The 20,265-nt window shown below is 47.9% G+C and overlaps 1 protein-coding gene across 12 annotated transcripts in view; it reads right to left on the reverse strand.

Moving 5' to 3' along the window:
• eps8a (EGFR pathway substrate 8a, signaling adaptor) overlaps positions 1-19,686 on the reverse strand; it is a 31,067-nt gene extending 11,381 nt beyond the window's left edge. For 8 of the 12 annotated variants that reach the window (XR_014086004.1, XR_014086005.1, XM_081603787.1 and 5 more), the window contains exons 1-16: positions 19,464-19,686; positions 12,578-12,649; positions 9,520-9,587; positions 9,385-9,444; positions 7,811-7,878; positions 7,571-7,732; positions 3,417-3,566; positions 2,946-3,028; positions 2,741-2,874; positions 2,213-2,271; positions 1,894-2,020; positions 1,351-1,439; positions 1,173-1,247; positions 944-1,092; positions 445-622; positions 236-369 (exon numbers count right to left, since the gene is read on the reverse strand). Coding sequence is in view for 10 of the 12 variants with exons in the window: in XM_081603787.1 (XP_081459913.1) it covers positions 236-369; positions 445-622; positions 944-1,092; positions 1,173-1,247; positions 1,351-1,439; positions 1,894-2,020; positions 2,213-2,271; positions 2,741-2,874; positions 2,946-3,028; positions 3,417-3,566; positions 7,571-7,732; positions 7,811-7,878; positions 9,385-9,444; positions 9,520-9,587; positions 12,578-12,627 (1,586 nt within the window). In the remaining 2 variants the exon portion in view is untranslated. The remainder of the gene's footprint in view (positions 1-235; positions 370-444; positions 623-943; positions 1,093-1,172; positions 1,248-1,350; positions 1,440-1,893; positions 2,021-2,212; positions 2,272-2,740; positions 2,875-2,945; positions 3,029-3,416; positions 3,567-7,570; positions 7,733-7,810; positions 7,879-9,384; positions 9,445-9,519; positions 9,588-12,577; positions 12,650-19,463) is intronic. The other 4 variants (XM_081603791.1, XM_081603790.1, XM_008401676.3 and 1 more) reach the window with 2 other exon arrangements.
• Positions 19,687-20,265: the final 579 nt, after the last annotated feature.

Consider the following 20,265-nt stretch of genomic DNA (forward strand, 5'->3'; position numbering starts at 1 on the left):
ACTAGCGGCAATGCTAGCCGCAGCGCCAGCAGTAGTGCTAGCAGCAATGCTAGCCGCAGCGCTAGCGGCAATGCTAGCCGCAGCGCTAGCGGTAGTGCTAGCGACAGTGCTAGCCGCAGCGCTAGCGGCAATGCTAGCCGCAGCGCTAGCGGCAATGTTAGCCGTAGTGCTAGCGGCAGCGGCGTTGCCAAGGGGCGGGGCCAGTTCTCCAGGGCGTCATGTGACCTGCGGTTACCGGTCCACACGGCGGCTGACGGCGTGTTTGAAAGCAGCCACGGCCGTGTTCTGGTCCAGGACCTGGAAGCCTTTGTAGGCGGAGTTATGGAGAGCGTACCCGTCAGCCAGAGGAAACCGCTGCAGCGCCCCCTGCTGCAGAAACACAGAACACGAAGCGCGTTAGCGGGCGTCCGCACCAGAACCTCCGGCGGGTTCCGATCGACAGACCTCCAGACACGGCCGCAGGTCGGTCGCGCCGCGGGCGTCGGCATTCACCAGGCTCTCGGCCAGCTGCAGGAGTTCCTGCTCCCGACTCGGAGCCACAGCCGGAACCACGGGGGGCTCCCAGCCGTCCCGGAACCGCAGCGCCACCTGGGGGAAGAAGTGGTCTTTCGGCCACTCCAGCCTGGAAAACACGCGGAGCGGCCGCCATGAGATCAGTAACCATGGAAACCAACAAGTACTTAACAGGAAATAGAGTAAATTATTCAGGCTGAACAAACATGAGAAACTTCTGATGAGAACATAAAGAAAATATGAAAATAAAAAATCTCACTGAAACCGACAGAAATAATGCGAAGAGCACAGAACCAGAACCAGAACCAGAACTTTATCGATCCTGTTCTCTGGTCTGTTACAGGAAGAAATATGAGCCAAATATAGAAACAGACAAGAACCTGAAAAGAACCGGGTCCGATATAGAACAGAACCGAATCATGGTTCTGACCTGCACTTGGTCCAGCCGTCACCCAGAGTCACCCACAGGTGGCGCTCCTCGTCCGTTCCTGCGGCGTGGAGGAACTCGATGGCGTCTCTGCTGAGCAGCGGAACCAGGACGCTCCGGGCCAGCTCGGTACCACCGGACGCCTGGACCACCTGGGGACAGGGAGACCCGGGAGTTCTGCTCGGTTCTGTTGGAGCAGGTACACCGTTAGTGATGTCATTCCTGGACTCACCATCCTGAGTGGCGTAAACAGGAAATGGACCAAATCCACGGCACTGGGGTTCTGAATGTGGTCCTTCAGCTTCGCCTGTGGGTCAGAGCAGACGGTCAGAAGGTTCTGCAGAACCAGTAACCTCTGGCTACAGTCTGGATCAGAACCAAACCAGTTTAAATGGACTGGAACCAATTACCAGCTGGTTGAAGGCATGTTTGAACTTCTGCAGACAGTCTACAAACTCTTCTTCACTGGGAGGCTTGGACCTGAGGGACAGGACGCCCTCTGGTGGACGAAACGAGCACCAGCACGTCAGAATGCTGCGTTTTTCTCTTATTTACTTAAAGCCAATTATTTGGGTTCTTTGTGTTATTTCCTCAAAACAAAAACAATTAGACACTTTAGGAAACAAATAATCGAACTAAAATTAAAATACAAAAAAGCACCAAGTAAATGATATTAAAATTAAGGTTTTTTGTTGATAATCGTTATATTTTAAAATGGAAAACAACTAATTTTGATCTTTAGTAAAACTAACATGGAAAACATTTTGTTGGGATTTAAAAATCAACTAAAACTCTCCAGTTTTCAAAATGCAAACAATTAAAAAACTTTAAATTTGAACCAAAATTCAAATATATTTCAAATAAATAAGGTATATCAAAATAAAAGTCTAAAATCTTCATTGAAGTTATTTCTAATATGTTGCATCAGATACAGTAATGTCTGAATTTGCCACCTCCCGGCCCTTTCTTCTTGCCCTTCTTGCCCTTCTTCCTCCTGCTCAGCTCGCTGAACGCCTCGGCTGCCTTCTGCAGTTTGGTCACAAAGAACTCCACGTCGTCCAGGATGTGGTTCAGGATTTGCTGCACAAACAACAACTTGGATTACGAGTCGGTTTGCTGAGGCATTAATGATTAAACCTGAACCAACAGTCCGCCCGCTGCTCTAACTTTAAGCTGATTTTCCTCCAAACTCTGATTATGTTCAGATCAAACTGGGCCTGCAATCAGCTTAACTTTCTCCATGCAGCAATCTGCGCCAGATGTGAGCCTCACCACGTCCCGATCCACCCGCAGGGCCGCCATGTCCGCCGCACCATCGTCCTGCTGCTCGCCTGCAACGCAACGCCACGCAGGTCATCACTTAGAACAACGGAGGGCCGGCGTCCTGCAGCTTAGAGTCTCCCTGGTCCAACACGCTCAGACCTCGTTAGGAGACTCAGGTGTGTGGAAGTGGAGACACATCTACAGGAGACCAAACCTCCAGGCCACTGTAGCATTATCGTCCACCAACATTTATGATAAATGCTTTAGCGTTAGCACAGCTAACTTGTTAGCTAGCGGTGCCAAACCCCTGATTATTATTGTGAGTAAAACTTAAGTTTTAACTTAAGTTTCAGCTTCTGTTAATGCATGACTTTTATTGTGAAATTCCAGCTTTAAGTGTAATTTTATTTGTTCCCAATAAACCTATGCCACTCACAACATGGCGGACGTTCTGAGGTTCTGCATATCCACCAGGTCATTACCCCCCCCACCCCAAACATAACTACTCCCCCTCCTCCCCTCTATGACATCACTCACAGTGCTGCTGTTCATTGGCCCATGCCGACCAGGCGGCGACCCGCCCCCTGTTGTCCTGATTGGATGAGGCTGGTGCCTCGGGGGCGGGGGTGGTGGGTGGAGGCGGGATCATGCCGTCGCTCTTCAGGATCATCCTGTAAGATGGATCAGCCAATCAGCAGCCAGCATTAGAAGCCGCATCAGGAAGTGTCTGAGGTTTTCTTACTTCAGCGTCTCGGGTCGTTTCTTCACTTTTCCCCCTTTGGCATCGATCATGGCACTTTCTACGTCCAGGTGAATCAGATTCGCCTGTTGGAGCACGACACCTTCAGCACCTTTTAGTCACACAAACTCAGAAAACACCAGCTGCTCTGTTGAGGCTGTTCTGAATGACGTCAGTCAGATTTGGAGTACCACAGGATCCTTTTCTCGGTCCCGTTTGATTTCCGTTAAATGTACACATTACATGTCTGATCCCTACTTCAATTAACTTTTAGGAATAAATCCTTCAATATCTGATGAAACATAAAAGCCCCAGATGTGGAAATATTTCCATCAGAACCAAACTGACGAGACAGAATACATCTGGAACAGCTGCCATGTACGACAGCGAATACGGAAATAAAACGTTGGAGCAACAAAAACCATCGTCTGTGCTGAGATAAGAGGGGTCAGGATCGCGGTGCTGGTCCGGTACCTTGATGTCGTCGCACTGGAACAGGTGCAGGTCCGCCTTGCTCTGACCCGAGTCTTTGCACACCAGCGCCAGGATGGAGTCGTAGCTGCAGGCGTTCATCACCGCCTGGCAGTGCTGGACGGAGCCGATGGGGAAGTTCTCCAACTCGCTCTGAAACACATCCAGACCGCCGGCGCTGTCAGCTCCGGTCCCGACCAATCAGCCGCAGCTCAACTAGGGCTGGGGGATATGAGGAAAATCTAACATCCTGATATATTTTTGCTATGTCACGATACACAATATACATCACAATATTCTTAAATGAGCTCCAATGTTATTTTAAACTAGACTCCTTGCAGCCCCCATTTCTCTGCTAGACTTAAATGTAAGCTCATATAAAACGTGATGCAGTGTTTTGCTATGAACTGTCTACACTAACAAGGCCAGATATAAGCTTTATAAGTAGGTCAGTTATGCTCGACTTTGACAAACTTAACATATAGATGTGCTGAGAAATAAGGTGTGTTTTTGTTCATCGTAAAAATAAAAAGTGACTTGCACACAAACTGACAGATCAGCAGTAAAGCATCTACCACCACTGTGTTAGCGTGGCTAATAGCAGCGGTGGCTAATCTACCACCGCTGTGTTAGCGTGGCTAATAGCAGTGGTGGCTAATCTACCACCACTGTGTTAGCGTGGCTAATAGCAGCGGTGGCTAATCTACCACCGCTGTGTTAGCGTGGCTAATAGCAGTGGTGGCTAATCTACCACCTCTGTGTTAGCGTGGCTAATAGCAGTGGTGGCTAATCTACCACCTCTGTGTTAGCGTGGCTAATAGCAGCGGTGGCTAATCTACCACCTCTGTGTTAGCGTGGCTAATAGCAGCGGTGGCTAATCTACCACCAATGTGTTAGCGTGGCTAATAGCAGCGGTGGCTAATCTACCACCAATGTGTTAGCGTGGCTAATAGCAGCGGTGGCTAATCTACCACCAATGTGTTAGCGTGGCTAATAGCAGTGGTGGCTAATCTACCACCAATGTGTTAGCGTGGCTAATAGCAGTGGTGGCTAATCTACCACCGCTGTGTTAGCGTGGCTAATAGCAGAGGTGGCTAATCTACCACCAATGTGTTAGCGTGGCTAATAGCAGCGGTGGCTAATCTACCACCGCTGTGTTAGCGTGGCTAATAGCAGTGGTGGCTAATCTACCACCACTGTGTTAGCGTGGCTAATAGCAGCGGTGGCTAATCTACCACCGCTGTGTTAGCGTGGCTAATAGCAGTGGTGGCTAATCTACCACCTCTGTGTTAGCGTGGCTAATAGCAGTGGTGGCTAATCTACCACCTCTGTGTTAGCGTGGCTAATAGCAGCGGTGGCTAATCTACCACCTCTGTGTTAGCGTGGCTAATAGCAGCGGTGGCTAATCTACCACCAATGTGTTAGCGTGGCTAATAGCAGCGGTGGCTAATCTACCACCAATGTGTTAGCGTGGCTAATAGCAGCGGTGGCTAATCTACCACCAATGTGTTAGCGTGGCTAATAGCAGTGGTGGCTAATCTACCACCAATGTGTTAGCGTGGCTAATAGCAGTGGTGGCTAATCTACCACCGCTGTGTTAGCGTGGCTAATAGCAGAGGTGGCTAATCTACCACCAATGTGTTAGCGTGGCTAATAGCAGTGGTGGCTAATCTACCACCGCTGTGTTAGCGTGGCTAATAGCAGTGGTGGCTAATCTACCACCTCTGTGTTAGCATGGCTAATAGCAGTGGTGGCTAATCTACCACCTCTGTGTTAGCGTGGCTAATAGCAGCGGTGGCTAATCTACCACCAATGTGTTAGCGTGGCTAATAGCAGTGGTGGCTAATCTACCACCAATGTGTTAGCGTGGCTAATAGCAGTGGTAGCTAATCTACCACCAATGTGTTAGCGTGGCTAATAGCAGTGGTGGCTAATCTACCACCTCTGTGTTAGCGTGGCTAATAGCAGTGGTGGTTAATCTACCACCAATGTGTTAGCGTGGCTAATAGCAGTGGTGGCTAATCTACCACCGCTGTGTTAGCGTGGCTAATAGCAGTGGTGGCTAATCTACCACCAATGTGTTAGCGTGGCTAATAGCAGTGGTGGCTAATCTACCACCGCTGTGTTAGCGTGGCTAATAGCAGTGGTGGCTAATCTACCACCTCTGTGTTAGCGTGGCTAATAGCAGTGGTGGTTAATCTACCACCAATGTGTTAGCGTGGCTAATAGCAGTGGTGGCTAATCTACCACCGCTGTGTTAGCGTGGCTAATAGCAGTGGTGGCTAATCTACCACCGCTGTGTTAGCGTGGCTAATAGCAGTGGTGGCTAATCTACCACCAATGTGTTAGCGTGGCTAATAGCAGTGGTGGCTAATCTACCACCGCTGTGTTAGCGTGGCTAATAGCAGTGGTGGCTAATCTACCACCTCTGTGTTAGCATGGCTAATAGCAGTGGTGGCTAATCTACCACCTCTGTGTTAGCGTGGCTAATAGCAGCGGTGGCTAATCTACCACCAATGTGTTAGCGTGGCTAATAGCAGTGGTGGCTAATCTACCACCAATGTGTTAGCGTGGCTAATAGCAGTGGTAGCTAATCTACCACCAATGTGTTAGCGTGGCTAATAGCAGTGGTGGCTAATCTACCACCTCTGTGTTAGCGTGGCTAATAGCAGTGGTGGTTAATCTACCACCAATGTGTTAGCGTGGCTAATAGCAGTGGTGGCTAATCTACCACCGCTGTGTTAGCGTGGCTAATAGCAGTGGTGGCTAATCTACCACCAATGTGTTAGCGTGGCTAATAGCAGTGGTGGCTAATCTACCACCGCTGTGTTAGCGTGGCTAATAGCACTGGTGGCTAATCTACCACCTCTGTGTTAGCGTGGCTAATAGCAGTGGTGGTTAATCTACCACCAATGTGTTAGCGTGGCTAATAGCAGTGGTGGCTAATCTACCACCGCTGTGTTAGCGTGGCTAATAGCAGTGGTGGCTAATCTACCACCAATGTGTTAGCGTGGCTAATAGCAGTGGTGGTTAATCTACCACCAATGTGTTAGCGTGGCTAATAGCAGTGGTGGCTAATCTACCACCGCTGTGTTAGCGTGGCTAATAGCAGTGGTGGCTAATCTACCACCAATGTGTTAGCGTGGCTAATAGCAGTGGTGGCTAATCTACCACCGCTGTGTTAGCGTGGCTAATAGCAGTGGTGGCTAATCTACCACCTCTGTGTTAGCGTGGCTAATAGCAGTGGTGGTTAATCTACCACCAATGTGTTAGCGTGGCTAATAGCAGTGGTGGCTAATCTACCACCGCTGTGTTAGCGTGGCTAATAGCAGTGGTGGCTAATCTACCACCAATGTGTTAGCGTGGCTAATAGCAGTGGTGGTTAATCTACCACCAATGTGTTAGCGTGGCTAATAGCAGTGGTGGCTAATCTACCACCTCTGTGTTAGCATGGCTAATAGCAATACTTTTACAACATGTCTTGCAAATTACCTCATTTTGTTCGACATCCTCCATATTAAATCCAAACTACTGACAAATTATTGATCCAGCGCCGATTCTGTCCGGAACTAGACTAGTTCATCTGACTGCTCTTCAGTTTCCGTCTCATTCACGGCTCAAACTCTCGCTGTCACCATGTTTGTTTTCTCCGCAGCGTGATTGGTAGAACATTCTCAGTTTGGGAGGGGGCAGGGACTAGTGATGCATTCACAGGGTGTTGGATAAACCACTCGCAGTGAATTTGACGGCAAAAGTTTATTTGAACGGAAACTTATACTCCATAGCTGCGATAGTCATTTTAACTATCGTAAATTGGAAATATGGCGATACATTGAATATACTCGATACATCGCCCAGCCCTGCATCAGACCCAACTGTTTCTACTCCACATAGATCTATGCCTTACATAGATCTATGCCTCACATAGATCTATGTAAGGCATAGATCTATGTAAGGCATAGATCTATGTAAGGCATAGATCTCACATAATTCAATAAATGTGAATTATTGGAGCTGAATGAATCCAGTGGGATTCCTCAGGGCGGCGTCCCAAGACTCCTACCAGCTCAGATCTGCACACCCAGATAAAAGAAACATGTTGATCCAGAACCAGCCAGAGGTTGTAACAGGTTCTGGTTCTGGACATCCTGTCCTACCTGAGAGTCCAGGTCGATGAGGCTGACCGCCTTGTCCTCCACCTGCAGCAACATTTCCTGCGTCCACACCTTCCCCTTGGCGTCCAGCAGGCGCAGCCGCCGCACGCCGTCGTCCACCGTGATCATCCCATCTTTCCGGTCCAAAACGAACGTGGTGAGGTGCTGAGAGACGGAGAGGTTCCTGAAACTTCAGCAGACCCAACCGGCGGCCGGAGTCGGACCAGAACCAGCAGAACTCACCTCCACCTGGTACTGCGACGTGTCGGTCAGGCTGTTGATGCTGCTTCTGGAGAAGTTCTTCCTTTGTTCTGAACAAACAACACATTCATTCAGTTTGGGAATTTGACAAGTTCATCCTGTTCTGACGCAAAGTACGGAAGATGGTTAGGGCCAAAAAACAAAACATAAAAATCCTAATAATTCTGGGTGAGTCCATGTCAGAATCCATATAAGCATTCTTAAACGTCTGTCAGATATGTTGCCAGCATAAAAACTGATGAATATAAAAACTATTTCTTCCTGGTTGTAGGATTTGTAAACCTGAATTTTATCCACACCGAAAATCTGCCCCGAATTAATTTTCAGACTAAATTTGTCTCTGGGTGCAGAAACTATCTAAACCAGGGGTGTCAAACTCCAGTCCTCGAGGGCCGGTGTCCTGCAACTTTTAGAAGTGCCTCTGCTGCACCACACCTGAATAGAATAATTAGGTCATTAGCAAGGCTCTGGAGAACTGAGGAGGTAATTAAGCCATTTGATTCAGGTGTTTTGTACCTGTGGCACATCTAAAAACTGCAGGACAGCGGCCCTTCGGAACTGGAGTTTGACACCCCTGATCTAAACAATTATGATTCTGAGAAAAAAAAAGTCTTAATAGTTTTTTATTGTTTGCTGGCACTAATCCTCTTCCGTAGGAAAGTGACACATCAGAGGTTCCAGATTCTTGATCCCAGAGTCAGATTTTAGTTTTTCACTGACTCAGTTTCAGGGAAATCCTGACCGACGGCGACCTTTGCTGATTCTCCGCCGGGTTCTGATCGCAGACGGTTCTGGAGGATCCAGAACCTCTCTGAGGTTGGCGCCATTGCTACAGTAACGCAGGTCGATTAACTCAAGGTCACAAGCGTTCAGCTGCTCTGTGGACGTTCAGGTGACCCGGCGGGAGGAGATAAGACCCGGAGCGGATCATTCAGTACTGATCCATCAATCAGCAATCGGACCGCTTGGTTCTGACGGTCATCAGTCGCTCACAGCAGATCAACTCCTGATGCGTTCAGGGACGCTCCGTAAACCCCAGCTGCTGTCTGCTCTCATCTCAGCTTCACTGCAGAACCAGTCCAAACGTCAACAGGAAGTGGCCGGTTCTGAGGCCGCAGGAGCCAATCACAGCTGGTTAGGCTCCGCCTCCCCAAAGGGACGGACAGAACCACTCAGAACCGCCGACACTCGGAACCGCCGACACTCGGAACCACAACATGCTGGGAAACACAGCGCCTCCCTCTGTGCTGAGACCTGATTGGGACTCTAACTGGTTTTACTGGGTCCATCCTGGAGGCCCAGCTTTCTTATTCATGGTTCTGGTTCTGGGTCTATGTGACTCCAGAACCAGAACCGGCAGCTACAGCACAGAGAGCAGAGCGCTTTGCAGGGTTCTGATCCGGTTAGATGGTTCTGGTGGAGCAAAGCAGCTTGTTCCACCGGAACAACTTCCAGACAGAACCCAAATGTCAGAATCAGAACCACACACCGGGTCAGACCGTATCGGTCCAGGTCGGCCCGGGTCACACTGGGTCGGCCCGGGTCACACTGCTTACTTTTCTGACTTTTCTTTTTCTGTTTGGAAGACGATCGAAGGAAATACGATTCCTCTGGTCCTGTCAGGATGACAGCAGGGGCTGTTGATCCAGGTCCACAGAACCAGAACAGAACCAGAACAGAACCAGACTCACCATACAGAGCTTTGGCACCACTCTTGGCTTTATTCCTGGGAGGTTCTGGAGACGGAGCGCCGAGTCCGCTGGAACAGAGACGGATCGGTCAGAACCGCATGGAGGCCGACCGGGCATCCAACCAACCATCCAACTGGGCATCCAACATCCATCCAACTGGGCATCCAACCAACCATCCATCCAACCATCCAACTGGGCATCCAACCAACCATCCAACCGGGCATCCAACCAACCATCCAACTGGGCATCCAACCAACCATCCAACCGGGCATCCAACCAACCATCCATCCAACCATCCAACTGGGCATCCAACATCCATCCAACTGGGCATCCAACCAACCATCCAACCAACCATCCAACCAACCATCCAACATCCATCCAACCATCCAACCAGGCATCCAACCATCCAACTGGGCATCCAACATCCATCCAACCAACCATCCAACCAACCATCCAACCAACCATCCAACCAGGCATCCATCCAACCATCCAACCAACCATCCAACCAACCATCCAACATCCATCCAACCATCCAACCAGGCATCCAACCATCCAACTGGGCATCCAACATCCATCCAACCGGGCATCCAACCAACCATCCAACATCCATCCAACCAACCATCCAACTGGGCATCCAACATCCATCCAACATCCATCCAACCGGGCATCCAACCAACCATCCAACTGGGCATCCAACCAACCATCCAACATCCATCCAACCGGGCATCCAACCAACCATCCAACTGGGCATCCAACATCCATCCAACTGGGCATCCAACCAACCATCCAACTGGGCATCCAACATCCATCCAACCGGGCATCCAACCAACCATCCAACTGGGCATCCAACCAACCATCCAACCAACCATCCAACTGGGCATCCAACCAACCATCCAACATCCATCCAACCGGGCATCCAACCAACCATCCAACTGGGCATCCAACATCCATCCAACTGGGCATCCAACCAACCATCCAACTGGGCATCCAACATCCATCCAACCGGGCATCCAACCAACCATCCAACTGGGCATCCAACCAACCATCCAACCAACCATCCAACTGGGCATCCAACCAACCATCCAACATCCATCCAACCGGGCATCCAACCAACCATCCAACTGGGCATCCAACCAACCATCCAACCAACCATCCAACTGGGCATCCAACCAACCATCCAACATCCATCCAACTGGGCATCCAACCAACCATCCAACTGGGCATCCAACATCCATCCAACCGGGCATCCAACCAACCATCCAACTGGGCATCCAACCAACCATCCAACCAACCATCCAACTGGGCATCCAACCAACCATCCAACATCCATCCAACCGGGCATCCAACCAACCATCCAACTGGGCATCCAACATCCATCCAACTGGGCATCCAACCAACCATCCAACTGGGCATCCAACATCCATCCAACCGGGCATCCAACCAACCATCCAACTGGGCATCCAACCAACCATCCAACCAACCATCCAACTGGGCATCCAACCAACCATCCAACTGGGCATCCAACCAACCATCCAACATCCATCCAACCGGGCATCCAACCAACCATCCAACCGGGCATCCAACCAACCATCCAACCGGGCATCCAACCAACCATCCAACCGGGCATCCAACCAACCATCCAACCGGGCATCCAACCAACCATCCAACTGGGCATCCAACCAACCATCCATCCAACCAACCATCCAACCAACCATCCAACATCCATCCAACCATCCAACCATCCAACCGGGCATCCAACCAGCCCCACTGAGGATGGATGAACTCCTCCGTCTACAGACTCATTTAATAAATTAGATAATTATAATAATTTAACTGATTGATGTTTTTCCTTCATCAGGTTGATTTTCTGTTACCAATAAAATAATAAAATCAAGAATCAAGTTTTAAAAACAGAAACGTTGTTTGTTAACTGCTTAAAGTTTGTTTCAAACTTACTGAATGATGAATTAATGTATTGATGCGACAGGATCAGCTGACAGATCAATGACTTATCAGTATAAACCGATTATTGATCTGATCGTCTGACCTCACATCAGCTGAATGAGCAGATTTTAACAGCTGCTGATGAAAAACGGGATCAGCTGACAGATGGGGCACACACACACACACACACACACACACACACACACACACACACACACACACACACACAGCGCAGCGTTCTGAAGCTCAGCAGCTTTTCGGGTCAGAGTCTCCGTCTGGAACCAGAACCAATTCTTCCTGCAGAGTTTAAAAACTTTATATTTGTATTATTTTGATCAATAGATTGATACTCTAGACGTGAACAAAGTTCTGATCCGGTGTTCTGTCTGTCCGTCAGATCTCCTGGTCACGCGCACATCGATGCTACGTTTCTGATAAATCCGTCAAACCTGTAGAAGTTTCATTTTGTGCGTTTTATTTCTCAGAAGTTTACGGTAAATAAAACATAAGAAAAATCCAGTTGTTTCCACGCGGCGTCCAGAAAGAGGTTGTCCTGCTTGCTGCTCCGGTCAGCATCCAGCTATTCAGGAGCTTTTTTAGGACATTTTCCCTGCAGTTTTCTAAAGAGCTTTTAAAATATTAAAAAATATCCATAAGTGACGCTAAATGGGACTAATGTCTTGTTTACAGTTTGGTGACGATATTGGAAACAGCAAAAGTTATTTATGTTAATATGTTTGATTAACAAAGCAGCTTAATTAAATAACATTTACTGTAAACGTAGAAATAAAACATTGCTTACTCAGAAACCTGCTGAGTCAGCAGTATGTGGCGGATGTGAGCTCGACCATAAGGTCAGATGGTCAGAACACCTGACCCCCAGGTACCGAATAAAACATGAACACATCCAGACTAACAAATTCCCAACCGATCGGGAATTCTTCTGGTTCTGATCCGTTTTATTCCAGTTTAAAAACGTTTCATCTTTTGGTTTTTGCACAACTTTAAAATTTGAACTGAATAAAAAAAACTGTAGATGATGTAAAAGATCAAAGCTTCCAGTTAATTAAATGACGTGATGATGTCATCATGATGACATCATCACATGACTCACTTGATGTTGGAGCTGAAGACGTTCAGAGCTGGAGGATCGAATCCGTTCATCCTGCGGCACGGCGACACTCAGCTGGAACACACACACACACACACGTCAGGGACACAACCAGAACCAGAACCAGAACCATCCAGGTGTAATGGACACCAGAACCTAAACTCCCAGCAGCTCTTCGCCTTTGGCCTGAAAAATCTTGAATCCTTCTTGTTTTTTTCCTTCCACCAAACTTTCAACTCACTTCCTGCTGGTATCTAATTTAGTGCTGAACTTTTTCTTTGAACTTCAGAGAAATATAATAGAAACAACTGAACCTCTAGTTTAACGCTGATCACTTATTGATCCCTGATTGATCCATCAGCCTGAACGTCGGTTCTCTCTGGATCAATTTCAGTCTGAAGTGTTTACCGTTACTGATCCGCTGAACAACAGCAAACCTCCTGACCACGCTTCAGGTTCCCGAACCCATCGCTGGCCCACGTGACGGTTCCGACCCGTCAGAACCTCTGATGGTCCGGTTCCGACCCGTCAGAACCCCCCATCCAGGCTGAATGAACCCAGAGCTGATTTATGACCCAGTTTGCACCTTCAGCCACGTGTGATTACTTTTCCCAGGACTGGCTTTTATTCCCAGCCCGTTTCCATGGAAACCTGACTGTATCTCCGCCTGCAAGGCGACGATTAGGGAGGAAAAGCCCACAGGCAGACAGAACAGAGAGACAGCAGAACACACATTTAAACGGAACCAGGACCGGTTAGAACAGAACCAGGACCGGTTAGAACAGAACCAGGACCGGTTAGAACGGAACCAGGACCGGTTAGAACAGAACCAGGACCGGTTAGAACAGAACCAGGACCGGTTAGAACGGAACCAGGACCGGTTAGAACGGAACCAGGACCGGTTAGAACGGAACCAGGACCGGTTAGAACGAGAACGGAACCAGGACCGGTTAGAACGGAACCAGGACCGGTTAGAACGGAACCAGGACCGGTTAGAACGGAACCAGGACCGGTTAGAACGGAACCAGGACCGGTTAGAACGGAACCAGGACCGGTTAGAACGGAACCAGGACCGGTTAGAACGGAACCAGGACCGGTTAGAACAGAACCAGGACCGGTTAGAACGGAACCAGGACCGGTTAGAACGGAACCAGGACCGGTTAGAACGGAACCAGGACCGGTTAGAACAGAACCAGGACCGGTTAGAACAGAACCAGGACCGGTTTAAACAGTTTGAAACTGGATCGCTTTTTCTCATAATATTACAACTTTATTTTTGCAATATCAAAAATTGTAATACAATTTCTCATATTATTACAATAATTATTCTCCAATTTGTTCGATTTCCTCGTATTAACAACAGAATAAACAGACATAGGCTACAAATTTGACCTAATTTTATTTAGACTTTTTTCTGTTATCATACAACATTTTTCCTGGTAACATTATTTTATTCTCTAAGCTCACCTCACAGCCAAACTGTAAATCCTACTTTTTTCCTGACCAGTGAATGCACCATGCTAGCATGCAGCTACAGGAGGAACAAACAGGAACTTCCCCAGCCAACAAGAGGAAGACATGCTCTACTTCCTCCAGAACACCTGCCACCCCGACGCCCCGCCCCTCTGATGATGTCATAGCATTTACTGGACATTTATTAATAAAGAGTGGGGGTCAAAGGTCAGAGTGGTTCCTCCTGTTTGTTCTGGGTGGAGAAAGTGAACGCTCCCACATGGTTCCTCCTGACAACAGTTTTTATCTGAAGAGGAACTCAGAGGGACACACACAGACACACACACAGACACACAGACACACACAGACACACACACAGACACACACACAGACACACACACATGCACACACACACAGACACACACACAGACACACACACACACACACACACACACACACACACACACACACACGGAGCCAGTCAGTGGTGTGTGAATCAGCTCCAAGCTGCAGGTCTCCTTCATGTTCTGTTTACCTGGATTTCAGCGGCGGGGGAGGAGATTGCCGTGTGTGTGTGTGTGTGTGTGTGTGTGTGTGTGTGTGTGTGTGGTCAGAGTCCACATGGGTGTAAATCTTTTCAATCCTCTTTAGTTTCCACCACAGAACTGAAACTCTCAGCAGCTTTGTTCTCTTTGTTTCTGGTCCGATTGAAGCGGAGCGGCCCGGTACATGACCAGGTACAAACACCTGAACAGCTATGAATGTCTCCCCTGATTGGAACCAACATGTGATAGATCACGTGTCAAACTGAAAGCCCAGAGCCAAAATATTATTTTATCAATCAAATCAAACAGTTATCAAATTTCATCAACCCGTCTCTCCAGTTTGTCACAGTAATTCTCACAAAATCCTCAGACCCCCACACTTTCTACCGCTAATGAATAATTGTGAGCTTATTGCAGATTTTCAGCAAAAATGGCGTCATTCAGTCTAAGCGATGCCAACTCCCACCTGCAGGGGGCAGTGTTTTTTCCTTCTACTTCTCCGCTGACTTCATGTCAAGTTACTGTCCTGCAAGTCCACCTCACTTAAAAAAATAATAAAAATCCACCTCGCTGCAGCAGACAGATCTTCAGACGGACCGCTGTTAGTCTCGGACCTTATTTGGAAATGGGACCATTTCACTCTGGAAGTGAAGGGGGCGCTATTTCCTATTGTATCCGCGCTCTCCCGGTTTTATTTTTTTTTTAAATCTGTGAGTCTAATGGGTCTAAATACCAGTAAAAACTCACATTTGTGCTGTTACTGTGCCTTATTCAGAGACTTCTTGATGGTCGAGTCTTATATATAGTAAAAAAATATGATGAAACCATTTAATTTATCATGGTGGAAATGTTCCTTCAACTCTGAAGTGATCAAATAAAACATTCACAGAATCACAATATCAACCATTTGTTCAGAGTAAAACTTGGCATGCTATAAGTAAATGTTATCATTTAGTTTGGTTAGGAATAATTATTGCACAGTTAATAAATGACTTCTATGAGGAGATGGAAAGTTAAAACACTCAACATTGTCTTGTACACAACCTCTATTTGGCTAACCCAAAGATCACTGGATCTCCTTAACAGTCTCTGAAAACATTTCTTAAAAATATATCCAGTGTTTTCAGCAAAGTTGAGCTGATCTAATACTTTGGATCACCAAGAAGAACCACTTTACTTTCAGGTTTTGTTTAGGTCATTTAATTAGCTCTGACAATGAACAAATATGGTGTTTTGTGGTGGAATTTATCTTTTACGGTGCCAATAATGCCAAAATTAATAGCAAATAAAGACTTTGTGCTTTTCTCAATTAGTGTAGTTGTTAGTTGTGCTACCACCCCACGCCACCAGAGGCAGTAGTAGACCCACAAAGATGCGACTAAGGAGCAGATTTAGAAGTACACAGAAAGCTACAGACTTAGTTAAAAACTGTGAGCTGCGCTGAAGTAAATAAGAGAGAAATTCAAATACACGCTGAGAGTGAAACTCCTTCCCAAAGATGAAGATACATCACAGATTTCACAAGAAAATAAAACCGGGAGAGCGCGGATACAATAGGAAATAGCGCCCCCTTCACTTCCAGAGTGAAATGGTCCCATTTCCAAATAAGGTCCGAGACTAACAGCGGTCCGTCTGAAGATCTGTCTGCTGCAGCGAGGTCCTTCTCGGTTGATGCGGCAAGTGACAAAAAGCCGCATTTACCGTCATACTTAAACGCAAATTTCGCAACATTTCTTGCAAATATTTCTAAATTCTTCACAAAATCAATGAAGTGCTTTTTGAATGGGATTTCTTAATGTTTTAGTAGTTTAATGGGTTTAATATATTCTGGCTCAAGCAGCTCTTGAAGAAAGTGAGAATGTTTGACTCACTGGTCTGCACCTCCGCTTCCCCTCCGATCCGCCATCTTTGTTTCTTTAGACAGGCATCGTAGCCTAGCCTAGCCTAGCCTAGCATAGCGTAGCTTTTCCTTTTTCTGTTGTTGATTCTAGACTTTTCTTTCTTTCTCTTGTGATTTTCCAGGAGCGCTTCGGTCACCTTCGCTGGTTGAGCGATAAATAAATCAGTAAGTCATCAGAAATCATCAGAACCGAGCTGGGACAGAATGAACCTGGTTCTGGTCCGGTCTCTGGACTTCCCCTCCAGTCATTCATTAAGAGATGACAGATTAGCCGTTAACACAACACACGACCCGGTTCTGCTTATCGGCTAATCATTACACAGCTATTCATTAGCCTGGGCTCAGCAGAGCTACAGAACCAGAACCAGCAGTTCTACAGGTCAGTTTGGACCAGAACCTGAGAGGCTTTATGGTTCTGATCCGAGTCAGAACTATGACACAATCCCAGTTTAACTTGGGAGGATTTTTCCAGATTTTCTTCCAGAATCATTTAACTCAGAGAGATGGTGGTTCTGACCCGGTGCGACAATCAGAACCTGGTGGTTCTGACCCGGTGCGACAATCAGAACCTGGTGGTTCTGACCCAGCTCTTGTGTTGTTCTGCTGATTTATTGTCCTGGTGTGGATTTAATTCTTAGAACCATTTAAGCTCCGATTCGGGCTCTGTTTGGGTCCGGTTCAGGTTCTGGCCGTCCTCCAGTCGTCCCACTCCCATTTCAAAAGCAGAGGATGGGATCACTGGGTTTACTGGGTCGGCCCGATCGGTCTATTGACAGAGCCGATTGATTAGAACCTCCAGAATCCAGGCCGACCGGGCCTCTTTAGCCCAGTAACCTACATGCAGCCTGCCCATGGGCCTGGGACCAGAACCACCTGCAGGCCCAGACCAGAACCTCCAGAATCACTGACTCAGCCTCTTAAAGGAACCAGAACATGTACAGACCCAATTCTTCCTCACAGAACCAGTGAGGTTCTGTCCGCTCTCAGACCAGTTCTGTTTGGATCTTTGATCAGGACGATGCTCACTGTTCAACAGATCAACCAGTACCAGAACCAGAACCAGATCCAGATCAGTCCAAAACAGGCTCAGAACCAATAGGAGTCTTCTGGACAGGTTCTGATCGGTTCTGATCCGCTCAGGGTTCTGTCTGATGAAACAAGTGTTTGAAGGTTTCTCCTCTTCCAGAACCGATTCCGATCGAGCAGTTCTGTTTCATTCAGAACCTATTTGGACCAGTCGGCCTTTCACAATAAAAGCCCCGCTTTAGCTGGCAGCATCAGAAGGGATTTTATTTTGGAAGGACGTGACCTCCGACCTGTGCTGCAGAGAGGTTCCATCACGTGAGACAGACTGCAGGGTCCACACGGACCGCCTGACCCGGTTCCAGCCCAGAACCTGAATGCAACACGGGAAATAAATAATCCATAGTAATCCTGGAAGAGCCAGGTCGGCATTCCCGCTCACAGGGGGCGGGGCTAAAGGGGCGGGGCTTACAGACAGGAAGAGAAAATAATGAGTTTCAATCAGTAGTGTGCTCTGATTGGTTGGTTTGGATCTCAGCAGGCAACATGTTGGGCTTGCGGTTCGGACCATCAGCAGAATATGGATCAGAACCGAGTAGTTCATCTCGTAGTAGTTTAACATTTAGATCTGGACCGGACAGTTCTGACCTGGTTCTGAAATGAGCCATGAAGCTGTTCTATTGGTTCTGCTTTAATCTATTAAACCCCAAAACACTTTGAGTTCTGATCCACCAGGTTCTACTCTGGATCTGGTGCTGTCAGTTCTAACTGGGTCCAGGAGCTGAGTCGACCCGGTGAGTCAGAACCAGAACCAGGCTGCTGTCAGTCTGCTGGCTGCAGGAAGGAGCAGATTAGCGGGGATCAGCTCGTTAAGCCTCTAATTGGTGGCTGGCAGGTGGGGGCGGGGCGTAAAGGTGAGCCGTCCAGATGGCCAGGGAGCCGTCAACCGGGTCAGAACCGACCCAACAGAACAGACTGTATCGGTTACACCCAGACTCCCAACACTAAATTATTCTCTTATCGTCAATAATAACAGTGAAGACTGGGCCGAGGGCGGCCATGTTGGTTCTGGGCGACCCGGCCCGTCCTCACAGCGATCCGGTCCGGGAGCAGCAGGTAAAGGAGAGCTTCCTCTGCAACTCGACTCCTGATCTCTCGGCACTGCTGCAGCACACCTGGCAGGTACGGTTACATCACACCGTCGCCCCGGCAACTGCACAAACAAGGCGTCTCCCGGGAAACGCCTGGTAACAGTTACAGCGGCAGGACGACGAGCCGATTGGTCAGAGAGGTCATGTCACTCAGCGAGCACCGCCCCCAGGACGACCAGAACCAGAACCAGGCAGGTCGGAACTCCAGAACCCGAACAGAACATAGAAACGGCTTCTGGTTCTGATAGGATACTGACTGAACCCATTCCAGTCAGAACATCCAGAACCAAACATCTGGACCAGAACCAGAACTCCTGGTCCTCAGGAACCGCCCACTGTCGCCCCATGCTTCCTCCGACAGAACCTGACTGCAGAACCCCGTCTAATCAGAACCAGTGGAACTGGACCTGTGAGTGATTCTGATACGAACAGGACAGCCTTGACTTCTGATCAATCAGTTCTACATGTAGACAGTCAACAGAACCAGAACCACCAAGAACTCCTGTTCTCAAGGGTGAGTCCAAACGGGACCACTCTGGTTCCTGATTGGATCAGCTGCTCCTGATTAGCAGGTCAGCTGACCTCAAATCTGCTCAGGTCACAGAACCAGAACCAGAAGCTTTCAGTGGTTCCACTTGGTTGGTTCCTGTCCATTCAAGTTCCGTCTTTAAATCTTATGACCCATCCGGTACCAGCTGGAGGTTCTGCTGGTGTTCTGATATTCCTCCGTGTCCGTCCAGAACCCGAACCTCCCGGTCCACCTGTGTTTGTTTTTGGGAGGAGCTGAAGCGGCTCTGGAAGAATTAAAGCGCGATTACCTGCAGCTCTGGACTCATCCACCGGTCCGGATCGGGTCAGAACCGCATGGCTCAGTCCACCGGTTCGGGTCGGTTCCCGTTCCGACAGCGGCGGCTCAGTGGAAACTGTTGGACTCCGGTCCGGTTCGGCTTACAGCAGCTTTCTGCAGAGCAGCGAGGGTCAAACTGTCCCTGAGCGCTGACTGACAGGCAGCGCGGCGCCCTGGCCACGCCCCCCCCGGACCTTCAAAATAAAACCACAGCGTTACCAAATAAAACTGCACCTGTTAAATAAACATTAAAAATATTAATATTTTAAACTTTATGGTTTTCTGCAGTCATAAAGTTTTCGTTTAACAAAAAGGAAAATGTGAAAATAATCTAAGTTTCAGTAACATTATGCCTGCAAATCATTTATTGTCCAGAAGAAAAATGAAACGTTTTTTACGGCTTAAAATAAAAATATAGAAAGTGTTAAGATTTAATCTGATTCTCTGCTCATAATTTGTTGAAACAATTTAATCTAATTCATTTATTTTGCTATAAAATAGTTTTAAAAATCATTTCTTCCAACCAACTTGGTTTAAACCTCTCCAGAACCAGAACCCCAGTTTGGACAGGAGGTTCTGTCCAGGTTTATTTTTCCATAAATAGAACTGAATCTATAAAATCATAATCATGGTGCTCCAATGTGAACGTTTTCTCAAAGCTAAGTTTCGAATATTCCGTCTCAAAGTAAAACCTGGGAATAATTTTCGGGTATAAACTCAAACGTTGCAATAATCTCGGACTAAATCAGATGAAAAATAATCCAAAACCTGCC

This window comes from Poecilia reticulata, chromosome 23 (genome assembly GCF_904066995.2).
Source record: "Poecilia reticulata chromosome 23, P_reticulata-male-v2, whole genome shotgun sequence".
In the NCBI taxonomy this organism is placed as follows: domain Eukaryota; kingdom Metazoa; phylum Chordata; class Actinopteri; order Cyprinodontiformes; family Poeciliidae; genus Poecilia; species Poecilia reticulata.